Genomic DNA, 15,138 nt, shown 5'->3' with positions numbered 1-15,138 from the left:
TAGTTGAAAGCTATGGCGAAAATAAGGAGAAAATGGCCACCGATCGGATTCAAATGCTTTTTATTGAACAATACGTAAGATACGGGTACTTTTGACGACTCGTACATAATTGTAACATCCGTGGCCATGGGGTAAGCACTTTATATTTGAAATCTGAACGTTTATGTAGATGTACGGGCTGTAAATGGAGAGAGTGCAAACACCAGGTAGAAGTTCACCATGTATCAGGACTAGTACAGGAGAAGACCTCTGCTAGAGGCACACAATTTGACAGGGGAACCAGATGCGGTGTAACAAAACGCAGACAGTATAAACGGCGTACATGCGCACTTCCAGCTTTCATCTCTGTCTAGCAGAAGAGCGAGGAGCAGAAGACCAGACACCAGACCAGATCAGACACCAGACGCATTGGTTGCTTTTCTGCTTTGATTTGATCCAGCTGGACAAAACCCGACAACAAACTAACAACAAAATGGAGTGGAACCCGATGGAGATCAACCCCGAGGTGAGTCAAACGAGCCTTTTAACACACTGATCATTCTGATGACTATATGAGAGCTTTGTTCACTCGACGCTGTAAACTCACCTTATGCTTCCATCTGTCTGTGTGCTCTCTTTCAGATGCTCAACAAGGTGCGTGTCATGTCATGATGCTGAGTCATGATGGCGGTATTGTATTTTTAAGTGCCAAAACTGAATGGATGCTGAATTGTACATGTGACACATGGATTGAATGTATTGTGTGGTAAAGTAATGACATTACTTAATTTGGATTTAGTGTGTATGATATATATATATATATATATATATATATATATATATATATATATATATATATATATATATATAATCGTAATGAAACATTTTGTGCATTTAGAGTATTGTGTACTGTATCATAGTCAGAGTAATGTACTGTGTATTCTATAGAGTAATGTACTGTGTATTCCATAGAGTAATGTATTGTGTATTCTAGTCAGAGACAGAGTAACGTTATGCAGCAGCATGCTGCTCCACCCTCTGTCTGGGATGAAGGGTGTGGTCAGGATGGATGAACTACAGCACAGTACAATTCTCAGTGTTCATTGATCTCTGGGTGTAAAATGGAACCAAATAGACACATGTTGGTTCCATCTGTGCATTTCTGAGTTCAATTAGGATTACACTGTGTTGGGTAAAATTCTGGCCCATTTAAGTCATGTCATAATTAATACCATCTAGTTTGTAATTTTATTATTGGAACAAGGCTTAATGATGTGACAAACAATTGTTCACCATTTTGGTAAATTATGAAAGTATTTAAAAAAAAACACTGAAAAGTTGTGGGTAGCTCTGTTGATCATATGTGACTCCCATCAACACGATTCATCTTTGATTCCTGGTACTCCATCCCTCCCTATCCCCTGGGAACACATTTTCTTGCAGTATGTGGACCTGTACACCAATCCTTCTGAGCTACCACACCCTCCATGGGAACTCCAAACTTTCTCAAAACAATACAGACGCAAAATAAACTTTAACGTGCAGACATGCACACAAACCATCTTCAAATTCAATTGAAAACAACACAACTGATCGGGACCTCATCGGCACCATTTCATCTTCATGGAGCATTTCAACTAGCTAGACTATAGAAATCAGGGGTCATGATGACTCATCGCCACGCTGGCTTGTGGTGGACAGTTTTGTCAAAATTCAGTTTTTGCCATGGACATGCAAATGAGCAGACCATAATATTACCAGAAACACTTAAAGAGCTGCCCTGAATAACCATTACAGGTCTGTAACTCTGAGAGTGTACAAATGGAACCACCCACCCCCCGTAGGGTCCATTTGGTTCCATTTGTACACTCTCAGAGTAATGGTGGTCCTTGAAAATAAAAAATGTTTGAGAAACCATTGTACCTGGACTTAATGTGTCATAGTAAATCAGTGTCATACATATTCTGAAAACCTGGAGACTTGACATTCAGTAATGGGGTCTTGTGATCAAAATAAGAACATTATAATGTTATGTAGAAACAAAAGCTAGACTTTGCCACGGACAAGGACAGGTCTTGCCGGCACGGACACATTTGTCCGTGTATGGACATATTGATGACCCCTGATAGAAATGTGTCTTTGTTTCAGATGCTGACTAAGTTGGGCGTGGCTGGAAGCTGGCATTTTGTGGATGTTTTGGGCCTGGATGGGGAGCCATTGTCCTCTGTGCCAACGCCCTCCTGTGCTCTGATGCTGCTCTTTCCCCTGACACCAAAGGTGAGAGGTGTGTGTGTGAGCGGGTGCAGACTACAGAGTATATGTTTGGGTGAGATGTATAATGCTTAATTTATACGGTGTTGTGCGCCGTATAAAAAGCAGATCAATCAGGCTTACTGTGTTTTCAAAATGACCCCTAAACTGTATATTTTGTTTTGAGATTGAAAACTACATAATGGATCTGTGTGAAAGCTGTTGTTATTAGTTTTGTTAAAATAAATGTTAAATTGCTCTATATTCCGATTACCTATCATTGCTATACAGTGTTTGTTCAGTAACAGGTGTCTCCCTCCCAGTCTCTCCAGCTCTTTTGGTAAACAGAAAATACATCTTCAGGTCAGGATACCAATTTTTTCCATTCAGGAAAGAACTCGTTGAGGAGGATAAACAAGTTCCATCATCCGTGATGAAACGAAAATGGGCACTATACAATTGACAAAGATAAATGTCTTTGTGGCTGCTCCTGATTGAATAAAATTGGTATCACAACCTGAAAATGTATGTTCTGTTTTCTAAAGAGATGGGGTGAGCCCTTTTTTATAAACACTCTACAGCAATCATTACTATTAGAATATGGTCTGCTTTTATCCAAAATATTTTCTTTTCATTAACAAAAAACGATCCCACCAGGCCACCACCTTGAATTACTGTATGCCAATATTGGGTCAAATAGTTTACAAATTGTCGCTGTTGGGTGGAAAACTCATGTCCACGACTGTTTTCAGGATTCAAATAAAAAATGGCAAAACTAGCAGATCTTCAAGCTCAAGTTTCGAGCTTTCAGATCTGCCACTTTTGATGCTTTTGTGTGACGCTGTAGTATGATCAAGTAGGGCATTCATTTACGAAAGAAAGTTAAACAATGGAGAGGTTCCTGCCCGACAGCAATGATGCCATGGGTTGGGTATCGTGCCATGACAGTGTGTGTGTGTGTGTGTGTGTGTGTGTGTGTGTGTGTTAGCATGAGACTTTCAGGAAACAACAGGCGGACAAGGTGGTGGATGATTCGGACGTCTACTTCCTGAAGCAGACGGTGGTGAACTCCTGTGGCACCGTGGCTCTGCTGCACTCCGTTGCCAACAACCAGAGCAAAGTGGAGTTCGGTGAGGGCATGTCTGATGGCTACTGTGCGCATCCCAGTGGATGTTATTAACAATCATAATGTGACTGCTGTTTCATGTGGGATGGTGAATATGGGAGAGAGGCTAGATAAGGGTTCCTCAAGTGAGACTTGTAATTGTCTCTGCAGTTTAGTAAAGATGTCTTAATGTAACCTGCATGCAGGTTACATCCCTGAGTCCCCTCCACTGTTGACCCCTCTGAGCTGTTGCTAGGTTTCTTCCAATGAACAGCTTTTTGTAAAAATACAAGGCTGAGAACTCTCCACTCTCTTGTGATCATCCTTATGAATGTATTTAAACATATGGTCCTTTAACCACATGGACCCTAGTATCCCTCATCTGGGCATGTTATGATTGGCAAACATTCAGGGAAATTAAACATTTGGTGAATATGTCAGATCTACAAGTTTGTAATGTGAGCTTGTAGTTCGGTTATTTTATAAATATTTTATGTAGAGGGGACATGTATAGACCCTTGGTTAACCTTGCTCAGAAAGGCTTTTGACCCAGCAGAACTGGGTGTGTCTGCATTAGGCTATCTATACATATTAGTCAGTCTTATTTACGGCGTACAGTATGTTTTGCTTGACCACAATGATATTTAGATCACATGTTGTCTGAGACAGATGCTAGGTTTGATGTTTACCTGGTATCCTAGTTGCTTTGAAGCACTAGATTTAGATTGTTCTCTTTGCACTCTACTTACAGTATGTGACTATTTACCCTGTCATTTAACTATGCTTTATGCCATTTACTCTAGACTTGGCACTTGTAAGTCACTCTGGATAAGAGCATCTGCTATATGCCTAAATTGTAGTAGTCTGTGTTTGTATGGAGCTAATATCGCAAACCGCTGGACCAGTCTGCACCACATTACATTTGTTTTGTCTTTCATGCTTTTTGGAACTTTTTGTAATTTGATAATAATCAGCTGAAACCTTGCCCAAATGTGAATCATACATCAGACGGATGACATCACAGGCTGGTCGCAGGAAGACGGAGATCCACATCCACACTGTTCCATGTGAATCCTGATCCTGAGATTGCATGATTCGTTTTTTTTGTTTTTGTCTAAAGCTATGTTGGCGTATGGTAAAGGAGTCCATTTGGAGTGATTTTGAAAAGTCTAGATGAAAATAGTCCCTGGAGTAAAAGATTTCAAGATTCAAAATCTGTAATTCCTGTCAATTTGCGATGTTAGCCTGAAAAGTAGAAAATGGAATTTGGAAACTGGTCAGCAATTATGTAAAGATGCATGACTCGTAGTCATCAATGCATGACTCATAGTCATCGATGCATGACTCAGTCATTGATTCAAACATGTCTTTGTGCCCTGTCATAGACGGTGACTCAGCACTGAAGAAGTTTTTCGTTGAGACTGCAAAGATGTCTGCTGATGACCGTGCCAAATGTCTAGAGAAGAATAAGGTAACGCACTTAATTTTGATGTGAGTACAAGTTATCATCTTTATTTTTAGTCTGTGATTATGAACAGGGGAAAGACGACACGCCATCCCTTGCAGAGGCATACAGGAACTGATTTTGCTGCTCATAAATGATCTAGTAATATAGCAGGAAATGGCTTCAAATGTAATGAGCACCGGCTGGCTTTTAGAAGGGCAGGCTTTGGGTGGTTTTTAATGTTATTTTTACTCTGAGTGTACTATTTGGTTCCATGCATTTGTACAATTATTAGAGTTAAATTAACCCCGGTAGATTAACGCTGGAGGGTCTCTGTGTGCATGTGCCTGCAAACAAAACAAGCCCCTGAATTGGTATTTGAGTCTCAACTGCTTCTATTTACTCCTGACGTGACATCTTGCCGAGCGGGGAGGTCCAACCAACCCGGCCAGTACAGCTGCTGGCCAGGATGGAGAGAAAACAGTCTTGTGTGTTTTTAACAGCTTGATTGTAAACAATCGATATTTTAGTGTGCACATTACATTTGAACACATAAAACTGCTAGATTAAAACTTTGCTTAGAATTTGGTACGGTTTCCATAGTATGTTTACAGTGATTGACGGGCTATTTAGTTGAACCCTCAACTGAACGCTTTAGTGACACAAATGATACGATTCAAGCGACTGGAAAGATGCTTCCACGTCCGGGGAGAACACACCACCTTTAAATCTGGGACTACAAGGTCGGGACACAAACCTGTTTGGCCTCACTGATAGAATTGCTTGCCGGGTTTAGAAACTCTGGTGGTTCTGGCAACAGATTTGGGCTAAATATGCTTTGGTTTACAAATGCGTGTACAGAAACACTTGTATTGATGTTGTTCACTCATTGATAAGATATGCCTACAAATTAACAGGAGGCACTGCTGTAATTTCATTTTCTAATCAATATGCATATTCAAGGCCAACAATATATGCTTTTATTTTAAGATATTCTTTCTTTATTAAGTGTGGGGTCGGTAAGATATTTTGATCTCAGTCATTTATATTTCTTATGAAAGATTGATCTTATTCATTTATATTTCTCATGAAAGCCTAGGTTGAATATTATTTTTGACAGATGGGTTAGGGTAGCCTGGTAAACCCTCCCTCCAGAAATCTCATTTCCATTTGAAATGAGATTTCTGGAGGGAGGGTTTACCAGGCTAGGGTTAGGGCTGCATAATGTTTTTACATCGTCCACTAGAGGTCACCAGAGATTGCTAAATGGCTAGGCCAGCGGTCTGGGCCAGAGAACGGTTTTCTATTGCACTAGCTGTTCCCCTGGTTTAAGTGCTTGAACCCTAGCGGCCCTACTCTGGGCATATCATAAAAGGTGAACATTTGGTGTAAAGAGCCAATCTACAATCTCATCATGACGTGCTGTTAGCTTTTCGATTGACTATTTTCAGCAAATATTTGGTGGGGGGGGGTGCCAAGTAAAGACCCTGGGGGACCCCTCTCAACAAAGTATATAGGGTTTAAGTGGTTAAATAACATGGAAATCACTGCCCGTGTTATTACTAGTAACTGAAATATTCTTGAAACCCTCAAATCTTGTGCAATGAAAGACAATATCCTCAGTTTAACATAATTATTTTCTCTTTCTCCTCCAAGGCCATCCGGGAGGCTCATGATGAGGCGGCTGCACAGGGCCAGTGTAGGGTAAGTCCTCTAACAGCTGTTTGGCTCAATTTAGATTTTCATACATGTTGAAAATATATTATGTTCACAATACTTTTGGTCCGTTTTTGTCTGTTGACACACATGCTAATGGTTTTCAGCTTCTCATTACTGAAAAATGCAATATACATACATTATGTACAAATCCAAGTCCTTCAATGTTTCACTTTCTCAGCCGGAACCCGATAAAGTCAACTTCCACTTCATCACCTTCATCAACATGAAAGATCAGCTCTATGAACTGGGTGAGTGTGTCAGTATTTATACACGCCCTTGTACACCCATTTGCTACAGTATTTTTTCAATGGAAAAAAGTATTTGTTAGCAGATTTTGTTTTCTTAGTTTACTAAGGTGAACCCTAGTATCCCTATTCAAGGTGGAACTTTGCAGATTGATTGAATAATTTATGAAGGCAGAAATATACAGCACGTGGTACAGTAAGACATTAGCTAAAAAGATAACGCAATAAAGTCAAGGGGACTTGTTCCCATTGTGGTCCTATGTATTCAATTCATCAACATGGCATAAGAAATTTACACTAATACATGTCATCAACAAATACAAACACTATATGTACAAAGGGAAAAACGGCGGCAGTGAATGATGACTCCTTCTATTGGAATTTACATATACCTCCCCTTGTGGTCTCCTGATGTTTTTTCAGGCCCGTTTTGAAAGAACCAGTGATGCACATCTTTTAATGGATTGTGTCAGGGCATTCCACATTTTGGTGGCGGCGTCGTAGAATGAGAATTTTTGTTCTAAATTTGGGTAGTACCAGATCATGGTCGATCCCTCTAGTGTTGTGGGTTTGGTGAAGTTAGACCGGTATGAGTGTATTGAGGGCACTGTCCCTCCTATTGATATTTGCTTAACCCTGTCTTCTACCCTGAGCCATCCCAAACTAGCAAAGTGTGTTGGAATTAGGTGGGTCATTGGCTTAGTATCAGTTTGTTTTGAGAGGTCTGAAGCTTAGTTTTTAGTGACATTGAGATGTTGGGGAACCAAGAGCTGCAAGCATAATCAAAATGGCATTGAATGAGGGCTCCAGCTAGAGTCTTGAGGTTGAGGGCACTTTTGTTGACCAAAGAGGAAGTTTGATTGACTTTCTTGATCACTTTTAATGCCATTTTTCACCTGTCGGTTTGTTGTCAAGAATACAGCCCAAATAGGTAACCTCTTGTTTGCTTGAGATTACTATATCGTCAACTCTGACAAAGAAAATGGCAGATCCTCAAGCTCAGTTGTCAGCTTGTAGATTGGCTTGCTCAGTCGCCGTGACTGACTTCAGCCATTTAGATTCCATGGGATCCAGCATGTCTTTCCCTTGGCTAACTCTTGGCTTTCTCTAAAGGATGATTCATGATTAGTTGTGTGCATCAAAAATAGATGATCTACAAGCCCACAACGCGTTCCTATGCAATGCGTTGTGATCTTGTAGATCCAAATAAGCAAGTCGAGCCTTACAGTAATGATGAATATTAAAGCTCTATTATGAAATTTCTTTAGTGAATAAAATGTTTGTCCAATTTGTATGGTAGAGTGTGTTAATACAACTTGTACATTTGGGGTGGTTGTATTTGTTCTTCCTGCCCTGCTCTTTTGAGACCTTTAGATCCTGTGTCTAAGTTTGACACGACCTTTGAGATGATCCATTTGACACAAAGTTTGACCTGATGGTCAAAATTCAATTTCTCCCCTGAGCAAGCAGGCAGGCTCTATTAGCTCAGTGGTAAAAATGTCGGCAGCTGCGCAGGAGACCTTGGTTCAACTCCGGGGTGGAACAGGAAAGTTACATGGTGCAGCTTTAAGATATTATTTGAATTCAAATTGAGTATTTGAATTGGTCAAACCAGCAGTAGAACATGTTCAGAAGCATCTTCCATACTCTTCCAAACTCCAGTGGTCTTGTATATTTCATAAAAGCAAAGGTTAAAGCCTCAATCTGTGATTTCTTCAACTGGTTGGCTGTATGTGGAATAGCAGAAACATAGGTTTTGAACGATAATACCAAAACACCATAATTTTGTATGTGGAACAGCAGAAACGGCTTTACAACAATGATTCCAAAACATCATCATTTTACATATTGTGCTAATTGCTTATTTTTGTGTAGATGGAAAAACAACTTCGGAAGGATAGTCCCAGAGGACCCCAGTCAATGAAGTGTATATACTGTAGGGTTTCAGTGGTTGCGCTTAAGACTTTGTACAAATGCAAGGGTTATACAATAATTTCAAGCTGTATTACTTCACATTTTGTGAACTTGTCAAGGTAGTATATTTATATACTGTAAATATAGTAGTGTACCACTACCATAATCATCCATGGTGAGATCATAGCTTAAGCAAAAATAGTGCAAGAAAAAGGTTCTAAGCATCTGCTGTGTTGTGCAACAGACTGCATACAGTACACTTGAGGTGTGTTTGTGTGTGTATAGCCTTGCTTAGTATTTCAGTTGCAATGTGTGTTTTCTTTTTTTTCTTTTAGATGGGAGAATGGATGGGGCAGTGAAGCATGGAGCCACCACAGATGATTCCTTCATTAAGGTAATAATGGTCATGTTTCTATTGCTATTCTTACAGCTTTGAGTGAAATTACTTATTGCAAGGACAAATGCAGCCCATAGTCACTTTATTGGCACAGTTTTGTTTGCATGAAGAATGTGACTTGATGGGTTACCAACTTGAACTAGGGTAGACCAGGGTTTCCCAAACGCACTTCTGGCAGCACACCCTGTGCTGCGAGATCAGCCTTGGGATTTTGACAACCATACCTTATTGCAATATATATATATATATATATAAAACTACCGTATACAACGTTATGAATTCAAATGTACCATACTATACCAGTACTTGAGTGCCCTCTTTTCCTAATTCTGTACCGTACAGACAAATATAGAACCACTTTTCAACCTGTTGTCCCTATATTGGGCATGTCATTGTAGGTTACATTTTATTTACTCTTTTATTATTTTTAGTTTTATTTTCACATGTACTGAAAATGGCAGATATTATTATGATTAAAATATGTGACTGTATTAAATAGGGCATATGATCAACTTTATTCGGCATTGGTAAATAAAAGTTTACAGAGTTAAAAAATGAGTTCTAGAGGCTATTTTGCACACATATGAATACAGGTGTGCCTTGAATTCTTTTACATGTCCATTGGTGTGCCTTGGGCACAAAAAGGACCACAGTGATCTTCCCAAACTTTGCACAACCGTTTTCCTTTTCTTCCCCTCCAGGATGCTGCTGCTGTGTGTCGCGAATTTATGGAACGGGAGAAGGGCGAAGTCCGTTTCTCTGCGGTGGCACTCTGCCACAGTTAGACATCCCCAACAGGTAGAATACTTAACCACGATAGAAACCAAATTCCTGTTGAGAGCTCACACACAGACATCCCCAGGCATTGCAGAATGTCCTGTACACACATACTACATCTGCAGACACTTTGCACTATATAGCACACATTGTTACACAGAGCACACCCACAACTTGCCAACAAAGCGTTATTTGCTTGCGCGTGTGTCTGTGACATCTACACATGCTCAGTGAGTCCTCTTTTCGATGCATGTTCGATACAAGCTCGCCCAAGCCCTTAATGTGATGTTACTTAGCACTGGAATTTTGTTATATTAATATTTCTACTGTTTTCTGAACTTTTATTGAGATCAGACAAACATCACTGCCTGTGAACGTGTGTGAATTTGTCTGTTGTGCCTTTTGTGTGTATGTTAATACTTCATAGTTTGTGTATTTGGAATAGTTTTCATAGTTTGAGAATCTGGATTTAGAGGAGTGCCTTCAGTGGCAACTGATGATTGAAAATGGATGAAAAGAATGGGTTTTATTGGTAGAGGCCCTTGTTCAATGAGAGGGAAGAGACTTGCCTGTGTCTTTTTTAAATGCCAGTCGCTGCTGTGTGAAGTCATGCATCTCAAAAAAGACAGAGGTAGTCTTCATAAGATGGAAAGTTCTGAATTCAGATGCTTGTGGGCACCTTAACATGATACTGCCGGTGTTACAATCCTTTGCCTTTCCCCATGTTATGTTTTTTGAAAGAATGTTTAATTTGTAATGACGCTTGTTAATTTGCACTTTTTATTTGGGTGAGGTTTCAGTCCATGTTCTAGAAACTGTAAAGCTGTCATTTACACTGTTGGTGGGCAAAGGTCTAGAAGCCTGTTAAAAAAAAAGAAGTGTCCATTTGAAAGAATTGTAGTTTTTGGGGGGATGACACTATAGGCTTTGTTCCAAACCTTTTGCCTTTTGGAAGCTTCCCAATCTGTTCTATTGACACTGCAGCTGTGTTCCAGTCAATAAAAAGCAACCTTTAACCTGACCCACCTGTCCAAGTTTTTGTTCTGTCAGTTAAGTGAGAAAATATGTCTGTTTCCTTGTCACAGCTAATCAATGGCCTGTATGTTTTTGAAGTGTGTCAAAGTATCAGTAGGCAGTGAGCAGGATAAAAAAGCAATCTAACTCAAAACCTTTATCAAGGAGCCTCCAGGCTTGACTGAATCCTTAGTTTGACTTGGAAGGCTTTTGAAGCTGGGCGCTTCAGCACCATGGACAGCGGCTGATCCAGAGCTCAAAGCAGCACTGGATGTGACAACACAATGTCCAATAGACTTGCATGTTAGTTTACAGCTGTACTTTCCTAAATATTGAAGTCAAACAAATGCCCTTAGCCACAAACGGACACTCTGTGTTTTAATTTTCATACGTCATTTTGTGTGTTAAATCACTGAACTGCACCGGTTCGGTCTTGGTCATCTGCATTTGTGCCCTTCTTCTGTATTCCTGTGATACCCACCCTGCAAAATGACAAAGAACTTTCCTTTTATTCTTGAGTTTCCCGGTTATGTGTTTTTTTTTTTTTACTGGCACTCCTTAAAATGTTTATTTCCTCCACCATGTCTTAGCTTGTTTAGTTTTCATCTGTGTTCCACAGAGGTAAAATTCACAACTCACACTCACTACACAAGTGTAATTTATCTTTAATAGCACATCAACGGCCTCAAACTCACTTAAGCCAAATGGTTATGGAAAGTAAGGTTGAGTCATATCAGCGACCTGGTTTTGCACAAACTGCCTCCAAAGCAGCACTTGTCGACTCAAAATAATTTGTGTGTCGATATGCCCAAATGTGATGACTGACGTCAGTTCTTGTTCTATATACAGTATCTTCAGACTGTCTTTGCAGTTCATTGAAAGGAGATGGGCACAGACTTTGGGGGGGAGGATCCTCCCTGGCTGGATGGGTTCGATGCGGTTGGGTCTTTCCAGAGAGCCATAACCCTCATCTTTAAAGAGGTCCAGGTAGTCTGTCTGTTGGGTGGAGGATTTCACCTGGAAATGAAACAGAATATTGTTAACCATTATTTAAATATTTATCTCAGATTAACTTTGATTACTCGTCACTCTTGATAACAATCTAATTACATCAGCTAAATGTCTACAATGTTATGCTGACATGTTACTAGGCACATTAATACTAGATTGTATCCAGGCCCATAGTGTTAAAGCAAGATTACATTTTGGCAGAGGTTTGGTTAAGTTACCTTGCCATGATGCAACTTCGAATGGTGAAAAACAAAACGGGTTTCGTAATGTTACTTATCCACTTTGCATTTGTTCTAGAAGACTGACTTTGAGACCTGTTTCACCATGAAATTAAGTCGAAGGGGAGAATATTTTCATGTTTTAATCAACAGAGCAACTACTGAAGATGTCATCAATATTTGGAGTTACATAATCCTCACAAGAGGCACCTACACAAACCTTTACCAAAGTGTAATTTTGCCTTAACGTGCTAATGAACATGTCCATGTAACGTCACAGTGAATACATTACAGTGCATTCATTGTAATTTCTTTGTCAAACTAAACGGGTCAACACTTACCTCTGCAAAAGGTTGCGGTGAGTCTCTGACAGGCTTAAAAGTAGACCAGCACTTGAACTGCAATGAACAACCAGGGGCTGTAAACACTGGCCGTTGCATGATGCCAGTGTGGTTCTTGTAGGGCTGGAGGATGTAGCACATTCCTGAACCTCGTTAAACAGCTCCTCAAACGCCGGCGTCAGATGTCCGTACACCTGCCTCCTAGTCTCCTCATCTGCCCTGAAGCTCCTACAGGCTGAGCTGCACAGATGTTGAGTAAAGGATCTATGGGGAGATGGAGGGGAGAAAAGAGGAAAAGAGAAATCATTAAACCTTCTTCACCACTTCAGAAACATATCATCACCATCATCATCGTGTTTTCTGTTATGATTACCATCATCTGAATGTTTAAAGCCTCCTGACACTCTTCTTGCTCCGAGCGCTTCCTGGAAGGAGTCTGTCCTTTTTGCTCCGGATCTGCTGTCGCACTCTCTGGACAGGTCAAGTTCACACAGAAAGCCTGTGCAGAACTAGCCTCACTACCAGCTTGGCTGCTTGATGAGGATAATGTACTATCATGAGCCAAGTCCATTGAACTAAAACTTGTGTCTAGTGAAGCAATGCCAGGAGAGGCTAGAGACTCTGGTAAACCATCCTGTTTACAAAAGAAAATCAATGTTACACAGTGACGGTATATAGGGCGGTATATACACCATAAGATCTGTCCAGTAAACTATTCAACTTAGCAAATTCAGTATAATACATACATGATCTAACATGGATTCAGGCCCCTCAACCTCCCTTTCATTTGTGTACATCTCCAGGCTAGTTGATGCATACATACATCTTTGAACACATCATATGGAGATATACTTCAATAAAAGAGACATTTAAAATAAAATGGAGTGCATCTATATTGCCAGCATAGAATTCAAAAATACCTTCGCTTAGTGAGCTTTGCTGACACCGTAGTATGTCCCAGATATGGATTGACATGGACGTGCCATTGATGAAGGAATGTCTTTTTCTGCAGGACTCATAATCGAGGCCAAAGTAGGAACATGTGTTTTCAGAACCAGGGATTTCCTGAAATAAACAGAGGATGGGTTACCTACATTAGGACAAACTGTACTGTATTGCAGTGGGTCTGGGGACCCCCAGGGGTCTTTGAGGGGTGTTCCAGGGGGTGAAATTAGTTAATATATGCAAATCTGTTTAACCACTTTAACTCTATATGGTTGGCTGTTTCAGATGAACAAGCTCACAACACATTGTGAGCTTGTAGATCGGCCTTTTTCAAACATATCTTAAACATTTGACAAATTAAGAATATTTTTTAACACAAATCTTGAATGGGGTCCTTGTCTCCTTGAACCAGCTCAAATGAACAAAGATCATATCTGAGTAAATATAATGACAAATGTCAACTGGAACTACGGTTCATTATTTATTTACTACAAACTATATGCTACTATTAGCATGTTAGCTAGTCATGGATCACACGACGCTCGTCCCTCACGGTGGTCATGGCTGAACTTCAACCTGGTATTTGCACGTTCTCCATTTACCTCCCGTACATCTACATAACGTTCAGAGTACTCGCATCTTCCGTATTGTTCAATAAAAAGCATTTGAATCCAATCGGTGGCCATTCTTTTCATATGCTTTCAACTGCGCGACCCTATCGGTTGAAAGGTGTATTGCACTCTGATACATTATAACTCTATGAGAAAATGGCCACCGATCGGATTAACATGTTTCTTATTGAACAATACGGAAGATACGGGTACTTATACCCACCCGAAGTGAATTTAAACATTCATGGCCATGGGGTAAGCACTTTATATTTGAAATCTGAACGTTTATGTAGATGTACGGGCCGTAAACGGAGAAAGAGCAAAAAACAGGTTGAAGTTTCGTCATGTCTGTAGCGATCAACCATAACTTCCACAACTCTTTATTCTCGAAAGGAAAAATATGTAAAATGTTGTCTCCACAAAAAATCACGAGTCCACAAACTTGCCTAAAGACACTAAAGTTAGTGTAGGTAGGCTGCTTGCTGTGGGTGTGTCTTTGAGTCAGGGAACAGCGTGGTGACTTTGTTTATAAACCAAACCTCGCGAGATGTGAAACGTGTCCCCCGCGAGAGTTGAGGCCGCAGCTATCATTTTATGATTTATGTTTTTAATTATAACTTTTTTAATCATAAAGTTGTCAAAAACTCGTTTATACGCAAATACAATAGCCTAATATAGGTATATTTAATACAACATACATTCTTGTTTGTATTTTATTTTTGAAGTTTAAACCTACTGTATTGTGCGTATAACATTGTTAAATAAAGTTATAACCTCTAACATGCCACGGTTTCGTTGTGTGCGGGAAAGTTGCTGATCTACAAGCTCACGACATGACTCTGACATAGTGCTTTGTGAGCTTGTAGATCGGCTATTTTCCCACACGCAAACGCACGCACCTTCAAATGACGCAACGTGCATCCCTTCAACCAATGAGCGGCGTGCATTCGGCGGGCAGCCGGCCAATCAGAGGAGTCACGTGCGGTCTGTGGGCGTTGAGGTAGGTAGCCGCTGAGAGAGAGATTCAGTCAGTGTTTGAAGCTTCAACGGACGACATCTGGCTCACTACTGCATGCGGTAGATAACTGAAGACTACAGACATCAGATTTATTGACAGTTTCTTTCAGAATTGAACGGTTTTATCGTATCGTCGGTGGAGTTTTGCATT

At 40.2% G+C, this 15,138-nt stretch overlaps 1 protein-coding gene across 1 annotated transcript; it reads left to right on the top strand.

Annotated features, from left to right (window-relative positions):
• The first annotated feature begins 313 nt into the window (after nt 1-313).
• Nucleotides 314-10,824, top strand: uchl1 (ubiquitin carboxyl-terminal esterase L1 (ubiquitin thiolesterase)). Its single transcript, XM_084070321.1, has 9 exons — nt 314-505; nt 622-639; nt 2,128-2,256; nt 3,218-3,359; nt 4,720-4,805; nt 6,435-6,482; nt 6,676-6,745; nt 8,992-9,050; nt 9,755-10,824. Exons 1-9 carry the CDS (start codon nt 323-325, stop codon nt 9,836-9,838), a joined length of 819 nt encoding a protein of 272 aa, XP_083926447.1. The 5' UTR covers nt 314-322; the 3' UTR covers nt 9,839-10,824.
• The last annotated feature ends 4,314 nt before the right edge of the window (nt 10,825-15,138 follow it).

This window comes from Gymnoscopelus microlampas (genome assembly GCF_963454915.1).
Source record: "Gymnoscopelus microlampas genome assembly, chromosome: 2".
NCBI classification, from domain to species: Eukaryota; Metazoa; Chordata; class Actinopteri; order Myctophiformes; family Myctophidae; genus Gymnoscopelus; species Gymnoscopelus microlampas.
This window is presented reverse-complemented; position numbering and strand designations above follow the sequence as displayed.